Source organism: Aulonocara sp. 'chitande type north' Nkhata Bay, linkage group LG7 (assembly GCF_057382095.1).
Source record: "Aulonocara sp. 'chitande type north' Nkhata Bay isolate Kocher_YH1m ecotype deep benthic linkage group LG7, A_spYH_male_GT1.1, whole genome shotgun sequence".
NCBI lineage: Eukaryota > Metazoa > Chordata > Actinopteri > Cichliformes > Cichlidae > Aulonocara > Aulonocara sp. 'chitande type north' Nkhata Bay.
Genome location: NC_141350.1, coordinates 1,832,409 through 1,857,284, shown reverse-complemented (window position 1 = coordinate 1,857,284; position 24,876 = coordinate 1,832,409). Strand labels below are relative to the sequence as shown.

Sequence of the window (24,876 nt, the reverse complement as noted above, 5' to 3'; positions counted from 1 at the left end):
GTCTTTCTGCTTCCCTTTTTTCTGACATTAATCCTGATACATACAGAAGTCTTTCTGCTGGACAATGAGGCGACAGCAGGGGGCGGCTGCAACCAGCTGTACGCCACCGGAACTTTGAATTCAATTTTATGTGCTAGTGAAGAAATGTGAAAGAAATATGATAGAAGTCACCATAAGCAGCAACGACACCTCCGGTATGTATGTCGTTTGTGTTTCAAAGTAAAAGCACTGTATCGCTCGAAAGAAAAAAAATGTGACGGTCAAAGGTTTCCTGCATGGACAATAAAGTAGCAAAATATAAAATAAAATATGGCGTTGGTTATTGTTCCCATTTTAATTTTTCTCTTCCTTATCTCTAGTTTTATTTTCAATTTAAACGTTCAATTAATGTGAAACGCGGGAGGGGTATTATTGTGAAAATCCAAATCGGAAACTGCTCTGTTAATCAGAGACGATTGACTCCAAAAAAAAAAAAAAAAACCCCAGAAAAAAACGCTCGACCAAGAGACTCCAGCCGACCCGGAACTTTTAGGTCAACTTATCACAGTTAAAACTTTCTGCAGAGACGCTGGTACAGATTTTGTCAGCGGTCGGATGTTTTTGTAGGGGAACACACCTCCGCGGACCTACTCGGTTCCTCCTGAAGAGTAAAAAAGGAGCTGCAAATGTTTCTCGGTCCGACTGCGGCGGTTCCTGCAGGATAGTAGCTCTTGACTCGTCTTCTCATACCAGGTAGGAGGCATTCAGGGAAAAAGAAAGCTGTGCTCACATTGACTGTTTCCAACACGCTGTGGCTGCGCTCATATCAGATTAGCTGCACTTTTAACTTGTTGCACTGAGTGGTTTACTTTAACTAAAACATTGTTTAGCTGCTAACTTGATGCATGACTTTACTTAACTGACATGTGCTATATGTAAAGCACAATTGTCTTATTCATAATTATTATAAGAAAAACTCCGAATATAAGTGTTTCTGTGTTTTATTTTTATTTTAGAAAGGCAGCTTCCAGTTTTCTCTACCATATAAATCCCTTTTCTTGGAAACCTGTAGCATTTGAGATTTACCGAGTGTATGTGCGACTCTGTCATGTCAGGAATTTCAGGCAGCTGAGCTCTTCCCTCCCTACATACACACTTCCACAGTGGGTAGGGGGGGTCTGCCAGTCCAGGGGGTCTCAGACAGACAGACACACACACACACACACACACACACACAGGATCTGCAGGCTAACAAAAGCTCTGAGCCTGCTTGTGGTTTTAAGCCTAACTAAGCAAACTGCTCACTGAATATAGACGGTGACAGCTGAATGTGGTGGGACTCTAATCTGTCTGACATCATCTCCTTTAAATGCATTTATGCTTTTAATGGTGCGCAGCTCAAACTCCACCTGTTTCAGCTGCACAGTGAGCGAGTGCACAGAGATGTACTCTTTGAGTTCTCGTCTATTGTAGCAGCTAGAACTTCCCATATTATAACGACCTGTTTGTTGTTGCATTTCTAACAACTTCCGTTCAGAAAAGCAGAAAATTGTATCTGATTGAACCCAGCAAGGCTGATTTTTCTTCTCCTTCTTCTTTGATTTACACATAATTGGGTTTGAGTAACTGCTGGCCTGTAAAATGAACCATGTCTTGTCTTTGGCTGTCAGATGGAAGCAGCTATGATCCATATGTATTACACTGCTGAGGCTTCGGCTTTTTTGTGTCTTTGAAAGATTGGCTAATCTCTTATTTGACCAGTTGTTCAGGTTATTAAAGGATTTTTGTTAACTGGGATCATTACATTTAGAGTACTAAAGTTAAACCTCAACTTCTCTTCTGTTTTAAGCCAGACAGTGGGTGTGGTTTCAGCTTCCACTTGGTTAATTCTGGGGGGCATCACGAACAGGCACAGACAGGTACAGACTGAGGCAAGCACGCACTGGTGGTTAACCTCTGGAGCCTCACATGAAAGCTTCCCTCTTTTCCTGAGTTCCTGAGTAAATGAGGCAGCTTACACAGTTTTGCTGATCAGCAGCTTTTTAACTTTCGATACAAGCAAGTTGGGTTTAGTTAAAAATGCAAAAAACATCTTTTAGTTCATCTTTCCTTGTCTGGGGACGTTAGTTCCCCTAAAGAAATGGTAACTTCTATTAATGAGAGGTTTTAATTTATTCTAATTTGTATTTCTGCCGTCGTGTTCCTGACCACTAATGCATTAAGTGTAAAGCTGTATAAAATCAATTCAGACACTTTAAAAATACTTTGTAGGAAATGCTTAAAGGATTAGCTTAAGTTGATTCTTCTTGGACGACAGGAATGCAGGCTGATCTCCGCCCTGGTCAGGCCACGGTGAGCTCTAGTCTGCTCAGATTATATCAATGTTCAAGCTTCTGATCTAGACGAACTGTACTGTGGTGTTCTATTCCTGTCGCCGGGCCACATTTGTCTACAACCTCATTTCCTTCTTTCTGATAGATCGTATAGTTTGCTTATAGATGCGACAGCAGCATCGCAAAGCTGTGAGCTCTGAATGCTCTGGTCTACAGATTATCCTTGTACAGTGCCACAGTGTCAGATGAGTAGTACTGGGTTGAAGCCCCTTGTGCCTTCAGAACTGCCTGCAAAGATTCATCAAGGAGCTGGAAACACTCCTGAGGTTTTGGTCCAGCTGCAGATCCATGATGCGAGTGTCGCCTTCGACCACATCTCCACGACGCTGTGCTTGGACTGAGATCTGGTGACTGTGAGGGCTCTTTGGGTGCCCTGAACTCACTGTCATGTTCAAGAAAGCAGCTTGCAATGATTTGACACATGACACAATGTCCTGCTGCAAGCGATCATCACAGGACCTGTACGCTGTGGTCATAAAGAGCTGGACGTGGTCTGCTACAGTACTTGCTGCGGCGTTTAGACGATGCTACCGAAAATATCGCCCACATTGAGACTCATCAGACCGTGCAGCATTTTTCCAATCTGCTGTTGTCGAGCTTTGGTGAGCCTGTGCGAGCCGCAGCCTCAGTTTCCTGTTCTTACCTGACAGGAGCACCACGTCATCTGCTTCAAGGTCCGACGTGTTGTGCGTTCACAAACTCTCTTCTGCTTACCTTGATTGTGACGTGGTTGTTTGAGTTTCTGTTGCCTTTCTGTCAGCTGGAAGCATTGGCCATTATCCCTGAGCTCTGGCATCAGCCATGCATTTCCTCCCAGAGAACTTCTGCTCTTTGTCTCTTTGTTTATGCCAAGTGGAGACACTTGAGCAGAAATCATCTAAAAACTGGCTGATTTGAGAGGAAGTGACCCAATTATATTTGATGACGTAAATGATGCCAAGCAGGTAGCGTGTTTACTGTGAGTGCCATCCTCTCTGTATTTATCATCACAACATCGTTATCCTGCTATTATTGTAAATCACGACGCTAGTCAGTGTTGACCTGATGATTGTGCTTACTAGGAAAAAGGGAACTTCTTCAGGGGTTGAAAGACTCTTTGTGCCAAGTTTCACTTTTACAGCGCTTTCTTTGACTGATGTACTCGTCATTTTTTTATTGAAATGTTGGATTTTACACCCAGACCTGAAATTAAGTTCAGTTTCCACTTGCAGGCTGATTAGGAAACTGGTGTTGTCAAAGCTGTACTATATGACGCAACTCATGTGTACTTGTTTGGTTAGTTCTTTGAGCCAAAGCAGTAACCACAGCAAGTAGCCTACATGGGCTCAGTTTCACATTCTTCATTAAGCAGCTTGGACAGCTCAAAAACCGCAGGTACTCTCAGTTATTGTTAATAAAAACCGTAGCGTGACAGGTTGGCCTTTGAATTCGGTCACTCAGAAGCTGAGTAGGCCTCAGTTTCTATAAATCTCTATTAAGATTAATACTTTATTTTCAAAGGGAAGTTGACCTTTGGCACCACACCAGATCCAACATACCCAAACAGGTTTGGCCCTTCAGACTTCTCCTTCCATCTAGTCCATGTCAATTACCCCCAAACAAAGATGGATGTTTGAGAGGTGACATCCAGGTATCGGCTGCATTCTTATCGTCACTTAAAACGGCCCTTTTTTCTCAGACGGCGCCTCAGGGAGGCGAGGAGGCCTCGAAGCATGCGGTTGTTGTGACAGCAGTGGGAGTGTTGCTTTGTTAAAAACTGCGAGCTTTCTTTTTGAGGCTGGAAGTGACAGAATGCAAAAAGCATCCAAGAGATCGAGCACAGGCTGGGCTGTTAATCACACCGAGCCAGTGAGCGCACAGAAGACTCAACATCAGACTGTATGTGTTGTCCATGTGTCGACAGACTGAGGAGGAGGACGAGGAAGGGTTTGAAGCGCAACAGCAGCTTCTTCTTTATCCTCTGGGAAAAGTCTATCGGAGCCGAGGAGGAAGTGAGAAGAACGATGGAAGGACTGGAGGTGCCTGTACGGGCAGGAGGTCACCTGTTTCAGCTTTACTCAGCACTCCATAAATAAACCGTGAAAGAGGAACCGCCGTGTTCTGCAGCTTCACGTGTAAAACGGTTGTTGGATCAACGCGAGGCAGCCATCAGATTTACAGACTGTCAGCTCTCGTTTTCTTATTCCACCTTTCTGTTGTCGAAATGACGGAGACTCGTTTTTTGTGCAAACTCGAGTCCATTTTGGTCACATGGTTTTTATATATGTTCTTAAATGGGACTCAATGTATTTCATATAAATCCCACAGGTGCCCAATAACTCTGTTTTCCCGTTAGCAGCTGAATAGCGGTGTAACCAAGAGGTGCCATCATGCCGCAGCAGAAGGACATAGTGAAGATAGCCATCCAGATGCCCGGGGCCTACCCCCAGCTCATACAACTGGACCAGGTAATGCACACATTTATACAACGTGCACACTTTTAACTGATAACGTCCGTCGCGCTCTGGTTGGTTAAAATAACCTAGTCTGTCACACTGAGTGTCTGATGTGCTTCTCTGATGTCACGTTTGATCTACCTCTAAACCACAAGAGGACTTTGTTTCCCTCTGCGGAGCATCTTACCCAATTTACTTGTCTTGGTAGAGTTGAAAGCCGTTTTCACACGTGCACCGCAGCCGTGAACAATGCCCTGCGATCGTGCAAACGTCTGATGCAGCAGGACTGAACTAAGCTTTCTTTAATGCGTGTGATCTGACTGTTTCTGTGTGAGACAGGTTCAACGAGCTCGTCACTGTGACCAGTCGGCTCGTAGTGACGTCGTCGCTCTCTCGATGCTACGGGACAACTTAGAAGAGTGTCCTGATCTTATGTTTCTGGCATTTTGGGAGTTTTTGTGTGAGAAAAGATGAGATGGTGCAGGAATGATGGCGCATGAGGACCTGGCAGAGCTGTGACCCTCAGCTCACATTTTACACCTCTGAGTTTGTTGCACCGTCAGCATCGTGGTGAATATAAACCTGCTCGGTGGAATCAAACAGGGGAACCTGAACCACTTTGTTCTGCAGCCGTTATGAACACATTTCATCAGAGAGTTGGTCAAAATGCGAAGGCTCTGATTGGACTCCAGGTTGTGACATATTTCAGTCAGGCTGCATCAGGTAATTTGGTCGATTAATTCTGCCCAGGTTGGTTTTAGTCCAGTAGTGCTGAGACTTTCTGGCACGTTCATAGCAGCACTCACGCTAATGAGTCAACGCCAGACCACAGAGACGTGCATTCATCTGAACTATGCTGGGCATTTTCTTGCTGGGGGGGAATAAAAAGGTGTCACCATATTGGCCCGTGCGTCTGTGAAGGCTCCGCCCACTCCTGCTTGTATCAGTTCAGAGGGGGAGAGAGAGAGAGAGGGGGGGGGGAGAGAGCGCTTTGGCAAAAGGTTTTAAAAGGGGAGTTAATTATGACTCTAGAAACTGAAAGACACTAATAATACTGGCACTTTTAGGTGTGTGTGTGTGTGTGCGTGCGTGCGTGCGTGCGTGCGTGCGTGCGTGCGTGCGTGCGTGCGTGTGTGTGTGTCGATGGTGATGATCCCCACTTCCTTACCGCTGTGGTTTGAAACAGCTGCTATAACATGACATGTTTAAACTAGCTGTCAGAATAACACTTCGGCTCCCGACTGTAAACGTGATGTAAGACTAACAGTTAAACTCAAATGTTCCCACTTCCTGCTGCATCCTACATAAACTTCATGAAGCACATGTTGATATAATATCACAGAAGTCACGCCGCTTTCATGCGTTTCTCAGTGATGCTGTGGAAAGAGCTGCAGCTCACTTTCTCCACTTTCTCCCTGCGTCTGCCTTCACTTCAAATTTGCACAGTGAACATGCACCGATGTGAGTTTTCAGCTTCCTTTCAGTCGCTCTTGTTGGCGACTCACATGACCGGACTCTGCGGTCTGTCTCTTGCTTGCTCGTGCCTCGGGAGTGACTCTTTCACGTGAACGTGTTGTTATTAATACACTTGTTACTCGTTCTGGGGTTTGTGTTGATATGAGCCATAAAGTGTGAAAGCTTTGTGACTAAAGTAAAAAGTGTTTCATAGCAGTGATGGCTTTCTGTGATTGTGGGGAAGTTTTCCATATGTTTCCCAGAAACTTGGGGGAAGTTGTTTCCTTGCGCAAGACAGTTAAGTCTAGAGTGTACAGCAGGGCCGGCTGTGAGGTCTCTGAGTTGCACACTAGCGTAGGCTTAACCAGGTTCCCAGCCAGCGCCTTTCACCCACTATTTGAACAGCTGATAATCTCATCGGGATTATTCTTAGAGGAACCGTCACAATAAGTTATTCAGGAGTGTTACTTTGGGCCTTTCTTGACACAAAATAGTTTCGTTTTAAATCGCGACCAATTCTACCTCGCCAGGAAAACTTCCCATTGGCCCGAGCGTTTCCAGCAGACGCATCTGATTCGTTGACCCTCTTTGCTGCCACTAATGACAGACTGTCCACCGGGTCAACCACAGAACCTGAAGACATTTTGACAGGGTAACCACAGGGCTGACCACTAATAGCAGGATAGCTGAGAGGCAGACATGGAAGTAGTCTGGCTTTTATTTCCGTACAGAGAGGACTCTGGGCACCGAGGGCAACATTGTTCACAGAGTGTCGGCGAGCTTTCCTCTGCCCAGCAAACAAGGTTTCCAGCCAGCGGGAATAGTTGTGGAACCGCGATCCCATAACAGCATGTCATTACTGAAGCATGAATTCGGCTCCCCGACAGAGAAACATAGTAGTTGTGCAGCAGGTGTGTGTCTTTTATGCTGCGTCTGCATGCATGTGTGACTAAGTGCTGTTTTGTTGTCTCTGCAGAAAAAACCTCTGTCTGCTGTGATAAAGGAGGTGTGCGACGGGTAAGTCTGCGATGGAGGTTGTTTTGCTTGACATCATCGTGCTTCATTGGTCACACTGAAGAGTGTGTGTGTGTGTGTGTGTGTGTGTGTGTGTGTAGATGGAATCTCCCCGGGTCCGAGAACTACGCCCTGCAGTATGCTGACGGAGTGCAGATGTACATCACCGAATCGGTCAGTCGGCAACAGTCAACACAAAAACGTCTGTCGTTGGCTCAGGTTTCTGCAAAAACGTCAAGTACCAGACCCGAGTCAGCCTTCCAGATGTTTCCATGGTTACGAGATAAGCATCTATCTCTGCCACTAGATCAGTGAATCACTACTTTGTCAGCACTTCGCCTGCGTTTACGAGCGTCTCCCTGGAGCTCAGTCATCAAAGACGAGCGTGAAACAGGAAAAACAGAAGCTAAAGCGAGAAGCAGCTTCACTCAGATTCCTCTCGAAAGGTTGCTGCTGAAGCTTTCCTGCTCTCTGAGATAAGACTATCATCCCATCAGGAAAAATGCAGACGAGGCTTCTGCAGCTCCTTTACAGTTAGCGTAGGGATGGTAAGCTTCAGGCTTTTGCAGTGATCACGTAGTTAAACACACATGTTTCAGTTTAAGGTTGGCTTCTTGAGGAGTCTGTGGAACAGAGGCGGTCTAATAATGGTGCTGATTATTTCCTGCTTTTAGTGGCAGACTTCAGAAATGTGCATGTTAATATTATCAGCAGTCAGGTGGTCGGTGGGTTGGAGCCCAGGCAGGGCCCGTTGGTTTTCTCTGAGCTGTTTCTCCGACCACCAAAAACCGCTAACGTGCTGGGTTCATCCTGTCTGCACAGGCCAGGGGCAGCCTCACAAAACACAGACTCGATTGCAAAGATTTTACTTTGTGCTTAATAAATGTTAAGAAGAAGAACAGCAGAAGCTCTTGGCTGCAGCAAAGCTGCACGGCTCATTTGTAAGTGGCACGACGAACAGGGACTGAGACGCTTTATTGGAGATGAGGTGTAAATTTGGGCTGAAATATTTTGTCACATCTGTGATCACGTGCATTCAGTCTTAAAGTTCTGCTCTAGACTTAAAAGCCAAACAGGGTCACGGTGCAAACAGCAGCCCGAGCCCCAGACGGCCCGCTAACCCCGTTTTAACGTTGGTCTGTTTGGCCTTTGGTAAATAAACAGTACATATGCAGGATGAGTCATTCTTTGATAATGTGAGGAATGAGCTTCTCGTTGACGTCTTGAGCCTCTGTGCCTGGATGTGCAGTCCTCTGATAGACACAGATTATGTTTGGTGTTCTTCTTAAACCTTTTCTCCGTGTCTGCCTGCTTGTTTGTGTGTCGTAGAATCGTCTGGACATTAAGAACGGCTGCATCCTGCGTCTGACCAAGGCACCGGTGAGTCTGCAGCCTGTTTCACCTTCTTCTCCCTCTAACACAGCGAGAGGCTACGTTCTGCTACGTGCTGACCAACTAGAGCTCCAGAAGTCTAAACTGTCGCATCAGAGCTCGATGGATGACTTTTCTGAGCCGGTGTGTTTCTCTGTGTGTGTTTCGTTGGCGTGGATGAACTCAGGGCCGCTGCGCGGAGGATTTGTTCAAGGGTATCCAGAGCTCAGACGCAGGCGTGCGCTGCGATTCGCTGAAGGAACTGGCGAGCGTTTCAACAGACGTGACCTTTGCTCAGGAGTTCATCAGCCGAGACGGACACCTCTTATTGGTCAAGATTGTAGAAGACTCTAATGAGTTAGTATCCTCGTCACATATCACCGACTGATTCATTGAAGCTCTTTTCTGTGATGGTAGCAGCAACACGATTGGCTGAGCTCTCAGCGATGCAACGCTTTACTGTTACTGACTTTAAAGCACCAACGGCATCACTGATCGTGTCCGTGTGAATGTCTCATGCTTGCCTCTTTTTACTGTGTCATTCAGGAGTAATGTGATCATGACGCACACGCTGACGGGGTTCATGGAGCTGATGGATCATGGGATCGTTTCATGGGAGAACCTCTCTTCTGTCTTCATCAAAAAGGTCCCCGCTGCTCTCCGCACGCCTCTCGCACGTTTTCCGAGTTTGATTTTCTGAAGCTCACGTTTCTCCCTCAGATCGCCGGCTTTGTGAACGCCAAGTCGACGGACGCCTCGATACAGCAGGTGTGCTTGGACATCCTGGAGAGCATGGTGCTCAGCAGCCACAGCCTTTTCCTGCAGGTCAAACAGGAAATCACCATGGAGAGGCTCATTGCTCACCTGCAGGTGTAAGTAGTTTATCACGCAACAAGTCACACTCGCTTGGTGTCTGTTGCATCTTAAAGTTCAAAATCATTAATCAGCATCATTTGCTTTCGCTTAATCTGGCACAAAGATATAGTGTCACGTGAAACGCGTTCGAGTAATGCAACGAGGTCACAGCATTGTTTCTGTAACAGGAAGTTTTAAATATGTAAACTGTCCAGTTTTTACTGCACGAGTGCAGCGATACGAGAACTGAAATCTGTCAAAGGAGCATGCACGCATTTCCATGTGGCTGCAAAGCTGTAAAAATAATGTTTTTGTGTGTCTCTAACCTTTTTCAGGACAAATCAGCAGATACAAACCAAAGCCATGGCCTTACTCATGGCCCTGCTGCAAACAGCCGGAGACTCGGACCGAAAGGTGCCTCTGCTACTTTCAAACCTTTCATGCACTTCCTCTTTTCCACACTAGTAAAACTTCAAAGCTTGCAGATGATCAGGTGTTTTAGTTTGGCTCGCAGTTCGTCCTCGGTGTCTGCCTCCAGGCAGCACCGTGCACACTGTTCATCAGCAGTAACCTTAAAAGTTTGGCTTTTCTATCGCAGGATGTCAGATTCAGGTGCTTCTTCACTGATACTCATACATGTGTCCTAGTGACAGCTTTTAAGGATCAAAAACATTTAAACTTGATGCTTTGTGTGAATATGTGACCTTGTGAATCTGTGGGCTGAAAGTATGTGTTAGTGTAGCTGATGTAGGCGTCCCTCAGGTAAAAGGTGGCTGTAGTTCTGGGCCACAGCAGAACGGAGCTGCACTTGTTCCTGGAATAATTTCATTCTCTTTGTTTTTATCTCATAATCTGAGGAGACTGTAGCTGCACATGTGCCTCGGGGTGAAGGACAGTTGCTGTTCATGCGTGTCAGAATCCCACAGGCACCGTCTGCAGACAGTCGAGTCTTTCTGCGCCTCTGCTCCTCTCTCCATGTGCACAAACGGTTCCTTCATTCGGCTCTTTTCTCTCAGGCTCTCTTTGTTACTTCCTCACTTTTACATCAGGTCAACAAACCCACCCTTCTTATCAGCAAAATAGTTGCGAACAAAAACGCGGTTGAGTCAGAGATGCACGTACCAGCAAGCAGCGATTTCGTCACAGAGGTCAAAGTCCCTCAGGCTGATCCTCCTGCCTTACGCTGCCTGTCGACACTGTATCGCCACCCGGTGGTAGAAGCAGGTCTCTGCAGTCCAGTGACACACGCGCTCTTCTTGTTTTACAGGATATGTTTGATTTCCTGACTAAGAAGAATGTCCGCCAGTACATATATAAGGTGAATCATCTTCACGTGTACGATCACGTTTCACAAATTCTTTTAATAATGATGAAATATAAAATGTATTCATGTCAAATGTGTGTCTCTGGCAGAATATAATCCACAGTTCTGGTTCAGTCCAAGATGAGATGGCCCACTACCTCTATGTCCTACAGTCGGTTACCTTGAATCTCCAGGAGCCCCGCATGAGGACACCTCTGGACTGTTGCAGCCAGGTGAGCCGCAACACAGCAGGTCAGGTTTCAGGGAGCTCGGAAAGAAACGCGTCCGGACTTTAAGTTTCCTTGAAGACGTTTCATCCGAGAAGCTTCTTCAGGTGTAAGAGTAAGGCTCACGTCCAGACGCCTTTCTTTCCGAGCTCCTTAGACTACGATGACCTTCACAGACATGTTAAAGTCACGCCCGGTCGGCTGCACATTTATGTTTTTACATTTATAATCCTGAAATCTTATGAATAAAATACCGTTTCTAATGTTCTGTCGCGCTCAGAAACGTAAAGATTCTAACAGCCCACTGTGTGTCTGCCTGCTTTCACCTCAGGAACAAAGAGACATCCTTCACGGTCTGAGGCAGGCAGCGTTCGAGACAGAAAGCGAGAACAGTCTGAGTCACGAACGACGGCGTTCGCTCTGTGCTAAAGAGTTCAGGAAGCTGGGCTTTTCTGTAAGCGTGAGATCATACACGGTAACTGTTTGTCTGCCAGCTTTTCTCTCGTTTATATGTGACACTTTCTTCCTTCCTTTCAGAATAATAGCAACCCCGGTCAGGACTTGTCACGAACGCCTCCTGGTCTCTTAGCTTTGGACACCATGTATTACTTTGCCACACGTTATCCCGACGCCTACAGCAGGGTGAGCATGACTTATCTGCAGTTTAGTTAGACATAGAAAACCTCTGCTGGTGCATGTTAAATGAAAAAATGATCGAGTACAAGCGGCTTGTTTGTTACATGAGCTCAAAAATCAGGTGACTGCATAATAAACGCTCAGCTTAGTTTCTGTTCTGTCTCTGTCGTCAGTTTGTCTTGGAGAACAGCAGTCGAGAGGACAAACACGAGTGTCCCTTTGCCAGGAGCAGCATCCAGCTCACGCTCATCCTGTGTGAAATCCTTCGGATCGGAGAGCCACGTCAGTCTGATCTCTTACGCGCTGCGATCTCTGCTCGCTCTTGTTCGAGCTCTAATTTATTTTGTCTGTTCACAGCCTCGGAGACGGGGTCCGGCTACCACCCCATCTTCTTCAGTCAGGACCGGCTGATGGAGGAGCTTTTCTGCGTCTGCATTCAGCTGCTCAACAAGACCTGGAAAGAGATGAGAGCCACACAGGAAGACTTTGACAAGGTACAGCAGCAGAGGCGCTCGCTTTGCTAGAAGGAACTCAGTCCTTGTACACCGGGCAGTTCTCACATAGACGGGAGAGTTTGCTCTGGTCGTTGGCTGTGGCAGTGTGTGAACCGGTGACGTGGGGTACGTCAGATCCAAACCGTCCACGACCACATGTGGGATCTTTGCTAAATGCAGTGACAGTCAGTCTCACTTTCCCACGGAGTACTTGGAGTCATTTGCGGTACACCCAACCACAAAAACGCTTCCATAAATCAGAAAACAATGAGTGGAATCGAGCCGGTGACCAAACTGAAGTGAACGGTGGCTTTTTGTAAATTCTTCTATGTGACATTCGTCGTTTTACACAATAGCACCATGAGTTGGAACGAAAACACAGCTCTTCATGTTATATACGTTAGATGCATGTGTGTGGTCGGGAACAAAACACTTTATTATATTCATAGCACACAGTCATACATGCATACGAGTGATGTGTTTAGCAATCGTGCACTCGTGGATGCATCGGAGGAAACTGTGGTTCAGTGTCCAACCCAAGGATGCTTCATCGTGCAGACCGGAGGAGTCAGAGAGGGAACCGCTGGCTCAGGAAGTTCAAGGGTAGTACAAGGTGTCATCAGAAAGTTCAAGAATCAAAGAACGTTACCTTATTTAAATATAGTCAGGCAGACAGAGGTCAGTAGTCCCAAAGTAGTCCCCCCCACCGCGGGTATTTGTGCAAGCTATGCTGGATCTCTTCTGGTGAGCTTTTGTTCAGGAAGTAGAACAAATGTGGTGAATAGACTGCTCCACAGTTAATCCCATTTCTGCCGAACAATACAAATCAGTTGCACTCTGAATAAACGGGAGTTGAAATCAGAGTTCAAAATTTCAATCCAATTTTATTTATACAGCAACAGTCTCCTCAAGGCGCTTTGCATCGTAGACCCCCGACCTTTTTTGTGCCACGGACGGTTTAATGTCAGACAATATTTTCACAGACCGACAAACCCAACAATCATATGAGCCCCTATGAGCAGCACTTTGGCGACAGTGGGAAGGAAAAACTCCCTTTTAACAGGAAGAAACCTCCAGCAGAACCAGGCTCAGGGAGGGGCGGGGCCATCTGCTGTGATTGGTTGGGGTGAGAGAAGGAAGACAGGATAAAGACATGCTGTGGAAAAATGCTAATTCAGAGGGCGGGGAAGCCAACACTTCTTCATCTTGCCCCTCAGTTGATGTTTCTTATTCGAACCGCTGCAGAAAATTGTGGTCAAAGCTAGAGATGACCCGCCAAATTAAAATTGAGGCCAGTGTGCAGTAAAATGTAATTTAAGGTCCGTGGAGAAGCCGCAGAGTGCAGGTGCTCAGAACTGGACTTCTGGGGAATGATCTGAGAATAGCTGCACTTTAATCCCTGTGGTCATGTGGGTGACCTTGCATGGGTTGAATGGGAGACCTTGAATCCATTAAGGCCCACTGGTGGACTGTTTTGATCACACCTCACAGGGTGTTTCCACTCAGTTATCTTAATGAACTGTGACACAAGTAAATAAAAATGCTGATATAGTAAAAATGAAGCACAGAGACTGAAATTTAAAAGCAGAATGCTTTAAATTCAATTTTAAATGTACATTTGTCTAAGTTTGTATTTTGGTGGGTTGGATTGGTTCTCCTTCCCCGCCCCGCCCCCACACGCACAGTTAGCTTTGTGGTTTAAGCCGAGCTGGCGGCAGAGCGCTGTCATCTGGGAGAAATACTGAGAACTCAACAATCCTTCATCCACACAGTGCTCATAGAACTCTGTGACCTTTTGACCTCTCCGGTGCACGCCAGTGTCCTGTGTGCCAGACCAGCAGACTGGCCTTTTGTTTCTGCTCGTGTCCAACCTCCCAGGGTGCTTTGAGGCAAGGACAAAGCAGCATTAGGTGGACAAAGAGAACCGCGGCGAACGGCAGAAACGGAGGGAGAAGGAAACGAGGAAAACAAAGCGCCCAGGGCATCGGCAGTAATGACACGACAACAGAGGGGAACGTAAAACCTCTGGAAACGATGTGAGAGGGAGAGAAGGAAAAGGTTCGACAGGGAGCAGCAAAGAAGAAGGAAAGCTGAGGCTGTGACGGCGATATCGCTTATTTAGGTTTTAGTTGCATGTGCGCCTCCAACATTAAGAAATCTCCTCAGTCCAGCTGTGTTATGATCTGAACAGCCGTCCTCCGCTAACACACATACGCACACTTAGCGTCCGTGAACACGCTGCCAAACAGAGAGACAGCTGCCGTCGCTCCTATTGGCCCGCTGAGCTAAACGACAGAGGGGCCGGACCCGGCTGGGCGTGTGCATGTGAGCACCGGGGTGTCTGTTTACCAAACACTCAAAGGCCTCTGCTGTCATAGGTGATCTCACTTTGACTCCGCGTCATCCCCGTCACGTTTCTGCGACTGACCGAGGGTGAAAATTGAAGCCAGGGTTTTAAAATAATTGTCTGTTGAGGAGGAAGAATGGAGGTAAGATAGTAGTTTTTAACTAACTGGTAACACAGAGGCCAATATGAAGTATTCTAGTACAGAAGTGATTCATACATCAAAGGCTAAAAGGTTTTTTGTTTGTTTTCAGTGTGTGACACTAGAAGCTGTTAATAAATCGTTACAATGTGTCGATTAGATTTATTGTCGTTACACGTGTATAAACACACGGCAATGAAATGCAGTTTGCATCAATCAGAAGAGCAATAGGAGCAGATTACATACAGATAAGGGCAGAATAGAAGGTGGGAACAGTTACGTACAGATGTGTACAGCTGAGTGGTAAACAGATGTACAGTGGTGGGAGCGCAGACCGTGTCATGTGATTGCTGCTGGACGATGAGTTTATTTTGGCTCTGAGGACGTGAGCGGGGAGCCGCGCTGTGAAACCGTAGACGCTCGTTTCATGTTCTGTACGACGGTCTGGATTTCACAGATTGTGTTTCCACTGCTGCGGGACAAAAACGACTTCGCTGTCGTCTGCAGTCACAAACACTTTGGTCACGCTTCACATTCTTGGAGGACATTTGTGAGACCGAGCGATTACTCTGAGCTTTGTGACTGAGTCGAGGCTTATCGACACTTTAGACGCTGATTGTTTGCAGTCAATCAAATTGGGCGTGAACAGGAATGATCTAGGTCAGCTGCGTACATGTGTGGGTGAGGGGGTGTGACCGCAGCAGCGCAGAGTTGGCTCGGTCTTTTAACACTATTGATTTTTATATAGATTTTCCACTTTTACGACTGAGGGAACCATAGATTTAACACGTATGTCACTGCGCTGAGGGTCACCTCCCGTCTCTGTGTGAGCGTCATTTTAACGAGTAGAAACACAGACTGAAGCACGGAGCTTCAGAAAACGCTGGGCAATTCAGTCTGACCACCATCTCAATAAAAACAAAGAATAAAGTAAAAATTGAACTAAAGAAACACTTTACAGGTAACGATAGAAACCAGTCAGTCTGTCATCGAGCAGCACGAACCGTTTCCCACACAAAGACGACGACCTTACCAGTGTATGTATCAAGACAGCTGCTGGGTGGAGACCGCCCTCACTAACTCCTGATGCATGAACATTTTATTCTGTAAGCAGAAACCGAGAGCTCGAGGGGGTTTGCTCCTAACCTCAACCCCCTGAACCCCACACGACCGACAGGTGAGCTGTGGACAATAAGAGACGGGACAAGAACAAACTATTATTCTTCACGTTTAACATTCAGCAGCTTAATAGAAGAACGTGAAAGAATTTGAGGAGCAGTTTTTGTCTCGAGGGTGCGCGAGACTCGAGCTCGGGGATACTGCTAACGCTGTCCCTGTTACTCACATCCTGCTCATCAAAGCAGCGCATACAGAACGTGTTGCAATAACAGAATGATAAAAATTCTATCAAATATTCTTAGAAACACTGAAAACTTTCAGCTTCTGCAAAAATAAATTCTTTGTTGTCCTCGTTTAACCGCAGTTTCTCGTGTTTATATCAGATTTAAGCTGCGAGTCGAGCGTTCCCAAATATTTACACAACTTGGAGTCTCACTGTGTGTGATTCTGGCCTTCGGTTTACCGCCATCTTTCCTGTAACCAGTGATTAACTCCTTAGTCTTAGTCACATTAAGGTCAAGGACGTTATGATGGCACCGTTTGACAAATGCAAGCAAGGCCATCGTGTGAGCGCGTGCGTGGAGAGGATATCGCACTGATGACTGAGCGGCTCTGAGTCTTCTTTTGCCCACATGAAGGAATAATGTTCAACCACTGTGCACAAACGTGTTAAATAGGCAGGCTGACATGCCCTGGTTATGTCAAAGCCAAGCCGTGAAACACCAATCCCTATCACACCAACAGCATGTCTGTGCTCCCATATCTGTCCTCAGGTGATGCAGGTGGTGAGGGAGCAGATCACCAGGACTCTGTCGAGTAAGCCGACCTCCTTGGAGCTCTTCAAGAACAAAGTTAACGCTCTGAACTACAGCGAGATCCTCAAACTGCGGCAGACGGAACGACTGCACCAGGAAGAGACTCTGGCTCCGCCTGTGCTGTGAGCATCAGCAGGTTTACGTGCTGCGTGTTAAAGGAGTTGCCATGTGCACCAACTGTCCTATAGTCTGTATAAACAGATGTTTGTCTATCTGTAGGCAGGAGCCAGGTCTACTGGTTATGGATGAGTGTGTTGTGCAGTCACGTTCGAGTGGGCACACATGGTAAATCCATCTGTACTGCAGGCGAGCCGAGGCCCACCGCGGTGTGATAAACGGATAGGTTGTTTAAAAGCTGCCAGCATTCATCGGATCAGATGAGCGCCCACTGCTTCCCAGATTGACTTCTTGCCTTTTACAGTTGAACTCATTTACTTTCTGCATGTCAGAGAAATGTCGAGGTCTGCAGTTCCCGCCGTGTAGCATCCCTGGCTGAATGATGGTCTCTTATACTGATGCTTCAGAGGTTTTATTGGAAATGTTTTTATTGAAACATTCAGTGAAGACACCGTAAGAGCTAGGAGCAAAACAAAGCCAGCAATATTAATACCATAACATTAAAGGAAACACATTTCCCCTGCTCACATATAGCATATACATCAAATTTACATCATTCAATTCATTATATCACCTCACTAACTTACAGCTACACATAAAGGTCAAGGTTAACAACACAAACTCTATTAAACGACATGTTGGTTGCACGTAACTTATTCCGTTAAAGGAAACATTAACAAACCTTGTGCCACTGTCAGCCAGGTACTAATTGGCAAAGGAAACGTACATATTTTTCACTTTAAGGCACACTATTTACCATATCCTAAAAGAAACCTTACTAACAAGCCCTTTAACGGTTTTGCGCCAGTTTCCTGTTTCAAAATAAAAGCCTGGATTTCAAAATAAAACCGAAGTACCTTTCAAACAAACGTAAAAATATTTACCAAATTTAAAGGTCATTTACACGCCGTCCGTACTGATTCAGTCATGCAAAGATCAGATTTGTAACAGAACAGAAGCTTGAAATAAACGAGCTCAGGTTCAGTGTGTTTGTGATCCACACACAGTTCGGCTGAGCGTCCCGTGTGTTGACCCCACATTCTGGAAACGATTCAATAAAAACGGAGTTTGTGGTTTGTTAAACTGTCCGATCAGCTGTTCTGCTGACGACTCCAAATAGTTTCCACCCGTATGGAGCAACCAGCAGGTCACACTGGTGTTTGTCACTAAACACTCAGTGTAACAGAGTTCTGCTGCTTGATTTTTGATTAGATTTGAATAAATGTCATCTGGGCAATAGTGACGATTTATGTCTTAGAACAACGAGAAAACTGCTTGTGACGTTTTCAGAATAATTTTATAGCTCTTTGCTGCTTTTCTTTCCAGTGAACTCAAAGAGCGGCTGAAGCCGGAGCTGCTCGAGTTGATCCGGCAGCAGAGACTCAACAGGCTGTGTCAGGGCACGATGTTCAGGAAGATCAGCAGCCGACGCAGACAGGGTGAGAGCGCTCACAGGCTCGCGTGCAGCGAACGGCAGACTGGGCGTGTCAGGCTAACCCGCGTCTTTGTCTCTTCAGATAAACTGTGGTACTGTCGCTTGTCGCCCAATCACAAAATGCTTCACTACGGCGATGTGGAGGAAGACACGGAAAATCCACCAATAGAAACACTGCAGGAGAAGAGTGAGTTCAGTTTTTCTACACCAAATGGCTCGAGCCATATTCATGCTTAGGTTTATCCATTAAAATTAAATTGTGAGAAACTGTCATGTGTGGAATTCCAGTTTATTATGCTCATTGATTAATCTTAATAATCATCAAGCATCAGTGCCCAACAAACCCTGATACAAAGTGCAGAACAGTGCAGGTGTGTTGAGCCGCTGATCAATTCAGTTTTATTTACACAGCAACAGTCGCCTCGAGGCGCTTTATATTGTAAGGTAGACCCCACAGTAATGCATACAGAGGAAAACCCAACAGTCTTTTTTGGTGACAGTGGGAAGGAAAAACTTCCTTTTAACAGGAAGACTCCTCAGGGAGGGGCGGGGCCACCTGCAGCTACCGCTTGGCACTGACGACTCTTTGTTATTCAAAACAGAAGAAGTCTGAAGTATATTAACCATATGTGTGTTTTGACGCTTCCTCTTCAGTTCCAGTCGCAGATATCAAAGGCTTGCTGACGGGTAAAGACTGTCCTCACATGAAGGAGAACAAAGGCAAACAGAATAAGGTCAGCTGTTTCACCTTCTCAGTACCATGGTGATCACCTCCTGCTGTAGGTGGTGTGGACAGTCAAGGGAGAAATATGGAGAGAAACTAAACATGACTTGAGGAAATAAGATGCAGGTCCATCGATGGGCACAGAAGGACCTCCCTCACTCAGGGTATCTGGGGTCACGCTGAGGCGTTCCCAGGCCAGGTGAGAGATGTGGTCTCTCCAGCGTGAAGTCCTCACCCAAGCACACTGGGATGTCTCTGATGCTCTCGAGCTTCTTTCTGTTTAACAATGATTCTTGTTACTGGTGATGATTGATAATAAGTGTGGACGGGGGAATGTCTCACTGAGCTTTCTCTGTAGGAGGTCCTCGATCTGGCATTCAGCATCACGTACGACGTAGAGGAGTACAGCCTGAACTTCATCGCCCCGTCCAGAACCGACGTGAGTCTAAACGCTGCTCCGTTACCTCCTTCAGTTTCTTTGTGATATACGGTGAAGAAACTAAATCTAACCAGCTTCCACTACGTCTTCAGTTCTGCCTGTGGACGGACGGACTAAGCGTGCTCCTCGGCCGGGAGATGAGCAGCGAATCGATGCGGAGTGAGCTGGAGATCCTCCTGTCTATGGAGATCAAGCTCCGCCTCCTAGATCTGGAGAACGTTCCCATACCCGACAACGCTCCGGTCGTTCCCAAACCTCCGAGCAACTTCAACTTCTGCTACGACTTCAGCCAGACGGAACAATGAGCGCGTGACTGTGTAAATATGTGTGAAACGAGACGTTGGTGTGGGCGGAGCTGCGCGTGCACGCGCTTGTCATCTTAATCGCAGATTTATAACTTTGACGCTTGAGTTTTCTTATTTTAAACATCCAAGTGAAACGAGTGAAGCAGGAACAAGGTTGAGACGCCGTCAGTGTTTGTGTGACGCACGTCTGCTCCTCCCTGCACTCAAACCTTCACACAGGTACCGAGCAAAATGTAATTTTTAATATAACCACTCAAGTAATGGTACTTTACACTTGTTTTACAATCATTTTATATTTTTGAATTCTCTAAATGTGTGTGAGGAATACTGCGTTTTTTTAAAGAGGGCATTAACTACAACACGGTACGTCGTTTATTCTCCAGCACATCAGACATACAGCAGGTGTTCAGTGTTACGCAGCTTCATGCACCTGCAGGCACTCGTCTTCATGTGGATCTCAGCAGCTCTGGAGCAGAGATGCATTAAATGATTTTGAATCGTTGTTGCAAACAGGCACACGTCCCTCTGTCACAATCACACGGTACCACATGCGTTGGATGACTTTTGGCTTTTTGGATCAAATTTCATTGTAACTTTAAAACTGATGCTTTTTGTCCACGGCTGGTTTTGTAATGTGAGCACTCAGTGGCGCCACCTGGAGGAGCTACTGGGGAACTGACTGATTTCGTTTCAGCACAGCTGCTCCACACTGACACACTGACCTCTGGGATAATGTCCACGTTGAATCATGTGCTTTGATTTAATTCACATGAATAAAAACATTTGATTTATACAGCAAAAAGCCAAACTTTGGTTTATTTATAAAAGACACCTTTGCACACTTTGGTCCATGATGAGTACTCCCTCTGTCTCAGTGCTACAACAGCGTCCACAGTGGGCTGGAGTGGAAATGAAACTCGCTAGTTTTGGCATGATGCTCCCTTTCCAAGAACATCTGACACTATCATTTTTGAAAAGCAATTAGTGTTTAAAACCCTGATTTACTTTGTTTTAATCTAAAAGATGAAGTTGGGGAAACGTTTTCACTCCACAGCTTTAGCAGCATCAAAGTGTCCCATCCTACATCCTGCTTTTAACAACATCACTGAGCAAACAAGCAAAGACTGCCAGCATTAAAACAAAGGAAATGGAGCGTCGCTGGCATCGGTCTACAACAATCTACGTCTGTGACAGCAGTAATTCATTTAAAAGCACCTCAAAGAATTTAAATATAAAATTTTCCGAACAGTAAATACATGAAATGCTGACTACTTTCTTCCTCCTGTGGTGCTCGTGTGTTGCCGTCTTCGCCTTCCTTTGAAATCTTTAAAAATAACCTTTGGTCCAAACTGGTGATTCCTACTCCACACAGGAGCAGATATTTACTCGAGAGATGACATAATTAGGTCCTGCTGTAAACTTTAAAGTATTTTTCCTCTCTTGCACAAAATACTGACATGTGCCAAAAGCTCAGCTGAGAGCAGACTATAGTCAGGTTTTCTTCTTTTTCAAGTCCCAGCAGCCTCTCGGGATGTTCACTCAGCCTGTCAGAGGCTTAGGCTAAGATCAGCCCCACCTATGAACTTGTAGTGGAGATTCTCCAGGAAGGGCAGCTGTGTCTGGAGGAAGTCCACTGCTGCTACGGAGATGTTGTTGCACCTGGAGATGTCGAGCGTCCTCAGACGTTTGCAGTGCTGCACCAGGAGGAGCAGGGATCTGCGGGGTTTAGAGTGCAAACAGCGTAAGAATTTGATGGCTTTCCGATGAGCTGCAGCTACTTGCGAGGCGTGTGTGCTAATCACCTATCGGTGATGTTATTACAGCAGGAGAGGTAGAGATGTTGCAGTCTGGGGAGGTAGGGCGCAGCATGCGCCACGCCGCGGTCGCTGATACCTGGGCAGTGGCTGAGCACGAGACTAGTGAGACTGCGGCAGTGACGCGCCGTCGACACTAAGCTGTCGTCTGTGATCTCCGGCAGCATGGAGAGAGACAGATGGTGGAGATCTGGGAAACGCATCACCTGAGAGAGGAGAACAGAGCTTTTCAAATATTTTGCATTCCAGACTGGAACCTTCTGCTGCCCGTCCTCCTCCTACCTGAGTGATGCTGCTGTCCGTCAGTTTGGAGCAGGCAGAGAGGTCCAGTTCCTGCAGCCTGCTGAGAGCTAAAAGAGAAGCTCCAGCCTGCTGTCTGAGCTGCTCCAGGTCATTCGGAGTCACTAGCTTGGGTCGCTCCTCGAAAGGCAAGCGAGGAGGCTTGAAGAAGCCCATGTTGCCAAAAGTCCGGGTGAACCTGGGCCCCTTGTCTCCCTGTTAGAGCGAATTATTATAACAACCACACGTGCTTAGAGCAAAACAGACACAAAGCTGTGATTCTCACCGTCTCCTCGTCAGGCTCACATTTGGCTCTTTGCACCATTCCCAGCAGACCCCAGTCTGTCACTTCTTTACACCAGCCGAGCCGCAGCACCACCAGCTTCTGCAGGTAGGTGGCGACTGCGCACACGGACAGGTCAGTCACATTACTGCAGGAAGTCAGGTCAAGCTCGCAGAGAGTGTCCCCGAGCAGCTGGGCGAGAAAGAAAACTGCAGGATCCTAAAAGAAAGGCAGGAAGCTAAGATTTTTCCGTCTGGTTTAAACCGAACGAAGCGACGCAGACAATGACCGACCCTGATGTAGGTGCAGCTCCTGAGGTTGAGCGTCTCTAGCTGTCGTCTGGCAGCATCGGATCCCTTCAAGCCTTTCACCATCTCTGTTCCATTGATGTGCAGACACTCTGACAGGTCCAGAGAGCGCAGGGAGGGCAACAACAGCAGGTCCGACAGGCCTGTTGGTAACACGATGTTAATCACATGGAGGCAGTGCGATGAGCTGCGAGCGTGAAACTAATAACCGAGCATCATAAACTTGCAGTTCTATTCAAATAGAAAAATGCTGATTATTTCGTTTGTTTTCCCCTTAAAGCTGCTTTTAGTTTGTTCCATCATCGTGATTACGGTCACTCCAAAGATAATATCAAATATAAAAATGATCACACTGGGTGACAATTTCAGTTAAATACACAAGAATGTGCACGGGGGGAACCTTTTTCTGTGATCCTCCAGTCCTGCGACAATGAGAGGTGTGTCAGTGACCTCAGACCTCGCGCTATGGCCTCCACAGACCTGCTGGTCAGCTCCGTGCAGCCGCTGATGTCCAGTTTGAGGAGGCTTGGCTGGTGCTTCACCAGAACTTCCACCGAGTAGTTGGTCAGCTCCTTACAGCCGTGCAGGATCAGCTCCTCTAAAAACAAACCCTGAACCTGCAACACAGAATTACAGCTCTCAGTGGAAGTATTCTTAGTGATGCTGAAACTTGTGCTGTGCCAACATCCCGACCTGTGCAACAGTGCGCAGCGACTCAGGGGTGATGGATGTCCTGCTGAGGTCCAGAGCTACGAGGGTGGATTTCTGCTCCATCAACAACCTCCTCAAGTTCCTAAGCGACAGCAGAGCTGAAGAGTCCTCGACGGCCCCCACCGGGCACCCTCGATACGGGTCAAACTCAAAAGCAATATGGCAGCCAGCCAGCGAGAGCCGACGGAGACGCGGCGTGCATCCGGTCAGCCGGTTGAAGGTGAGGTCAGACAGGTAACGGAGGTCAGACAGGTCCAGCTCTTCCAGACCACACAGTGCTGACCGCACCTGGAAGCAGATTATGATTGCTCACATTTTTATGACACCATAAAAAAATAAAGATTTTTTAAAAATTTCTTGTTTGAATTGTTCAGATTGTTTATTGCCCGTCTCCACCCACCTGCTGTCTGTGCTCCTCCCTGGAGAGGAATGCTCCAGACATGAAGAGGCTGTCCAGACCTCTGAGGTCCAACCTGCGGAGGGAGGAAAGCCGAGGGAGCAGGGCCAGCAGGGAAGCCTCTGTTATGCTGCTTCCAGGCAGGGCCAGGCTCTCCAGTTTAGGGCCCAGGCAAAGGCCCACCTGAGGAGGAAGCAACACAAAACAGGAAGGTTAGCAAAGGTGTGTGTGTTTAGTGGGAAACTCGGTGCTTACACGTTCACACACACAGACGCACATGATTGTGATAAGCATGAATTATTAAGTAATGACCACAGCTGCTCTGAACTTTGGCGTTCATTTATGGCCTGTCACGTGTTTATCCTTGTGACAGGAAATTAAAATAATAAGGCTGTGATTGAGATATATATAAAAATGTTAAAACAATGCTAGTGTTTTTCTAAGATGACTAGAGTCCAGACAAATCCACTGTAAAAAAGGTTTCCATTGCCCGGAGGTGTGTGAATTATGTGAGCCTACCAGGAAGCGTATGACTGCTTGTTTGTGGGTTTGTCATCACATGACGTCAGGAATATAGTTTCACAGAAGGAGCAATGGATGCTGAGACATTTTTAGGTACTAAACACAACAAAAAACCACCTGTACCCCTAATATGTGTCAGACAGGAGCTGTTTAATTCGTCAGAGTACTGCACCTCCAGCAGCAGCGATCTGGAGATGCTGAAGCCATCGAGCTGGCTGATTATCAGGCTGCAGCGTGGCTTTCGGCCCAGACCCCTGATGAGCTCCAGGGACGAGGCCGAAGCCGGGAAGCGGAAGGTGATGTTCCTCTGCAATTTGAAAAAAAACACAGTTAAAATGTGCAGCCACCTTTCAATTCATCGTCTCTGTTGTGGTCTGGGGAGAGTGACCTGGAAGCGGGGGTCCTGGCTGGCACTGTACCAGCTACGGCAGACCAGCGAGGCTTCCTTCCTGTCTGAAGCGTGGAGAAAACTCAGGATGTAAACTACGACCTGCAGATTGAGACAGAAATGCTGGATTAGATTAAACATCCGCGAAGAGCTCGATCCGAACCAGCTCCAGCGAGAGCACACTCGACAGGTACAGCAGGTCATGCGCAGTAGCTGACTGCCATTAGAACACTGTTACTGTAGCTCACGAGCACTGCGTTTGTATTGCACTCACCTCCACGGGCAGCGCAGGAGTGTCCACTGCGTCCTCCCCATCGCTGTCTCCCATCGTCCAGACCATCTGTGACTCAGCTAGCCAAACAGTAGCTATCGTGAACTAAGTTTAGCCTTTAAGCTAATGCGTCCACAGCACAGAGAAACGGTGTCGCCCGTCAACTAATAATTACAGCTACAGCTTTCCTTTCATTACAAGCTGCGTTACCTGCTGTCGTTCCCCTGAAAGCTCCTTTACGTTAGGCTCTGTGCACGCTCAGTCCCTTCAGGTGCGATCAGCTGACCGCAGAGGAGGCGCT

The 24,876-nt window shown here is 46.8% G+C and overlaps 2 protein-coding genes across 3 annotated transcripts; one reads left to right on the top strand and one right to left on the bottom strand.

The window, feature by feature from the left end:
* Positions 1-470: 470 nt before the first annotated feature.
* On the top strand, positions 471-20,404 carry elmo3 (engulfment and cell motility 3). Of its 2 annotated transcripts, none has more exons than XM_086297918.1 (21): positions 471-732; positions 4,711-4,819; positions 7,239-7,279; positions 7,378-7,450; positions 8,606-8,656; positions 8,835-9,004; positions 9,194-9,293; positions 9,368-9,519; positions 9,838-9,916; positions 10,770-10,820; positions 10,916-11,038; positions 11,364-11,486; positions 11,570-11,674; positions 11,842-11,950; positions 12,026-12,162; positions 16,541-16,704; positions 18,026-18,138; positions 18,217-18,321; positions 18,789-18,868; positions 19,217-19,297; positions 19,390-20,404. In XM_086297918.1, the coding sequence occupies exons 2-21, from the start codon at positions 4,742-4,744 to the stop codon at positions 19,600-19,602; spliced, it is 2,148 nt and encodes a 715-aa protein (XP_086154044.1). In that variant the 5' UTR covers positions 471-732; positions 4,711-4,741; the 3' UTR covers positions 19,603-20,404. The 2 variants fall into 2 exon arrangements, with proteins under 2 accessions (XP_086154044.1, XP_086154043.1); XM_086297917.1 differs by having other exon boundaries at positions 4,708-4,819.
* On the bottom strand, positions 20,385-24,876 carry fbxl9 (F-box and leucine rich repeat protein 9). The gene is made up of 11 exons (XM_086297920.1): positions 24,579-24,876; positions 24,305-24,406; positions 24,089-24,223; positions 23,398-23,577; positions 22,980-23,285; positions 22,687-22,903; positions 22,272-22,429; positions 21,982-22,197; positions 21,699-21,911; positions 21,405-21,622; positions 20,385-21,318 (listed from the first exon to the last, which is right to left on the bottom strand). The coding sequence occupies exons 1-11, from the start codon at positions 24,642-24,644 to the stop codon at positions 21,150-21,152; spliced, it is 1,980 nt and encodes a 659-aa protein (XP_086154046.1). The 5' UTR covers positions 24,645-24,876; the 3' UTR covers positions 20,385-21,149.

Coding starts and splice junctions, on each gene's coding strand:
- elmo3 (XM_086297918.1), top strand. CDS start 4,742: ATGCCGCAGCAGAAGGACATAGTGAAGATAGCCATCCAGATGCCCGGG. Junction 11,951..12,025: donor CCTTCGGATCGGAGAGCCAC/GTCAGTCTGATC, acceptor GTCTGTTCACAG/CCTCGGAGACGGGGTCCGGC. Junction 19,298..19,389: donor TCGCCCCGTCCAGAACCGAC/GTGAGTCTAAAC, acceptor CTACGTCTTCAG/TTCTGCCTGTGGACGGACGG.
- fbxl9 (XM_086297920.1), bottom strand. CDS start 24,644: ATGGTCTGGACGATGGGAGACAGCGATGGGGAGGACGCAGTGGACACT. Junction 23,578..24,088: donor CCAGATCGCTGCTGCTGGAG/GTGCAGTACTCT, acceptor CTTCCTCCTCAG/GTGGGCCTTTGCCTGGGCCC. Junction 22,430..22,686: donor CTGGAGGATCACAGAAAAAG/GTTCCCCCCGTG, acceptor TGTTACCAACAG/GCCTGTCGGACCTGCTGTTG.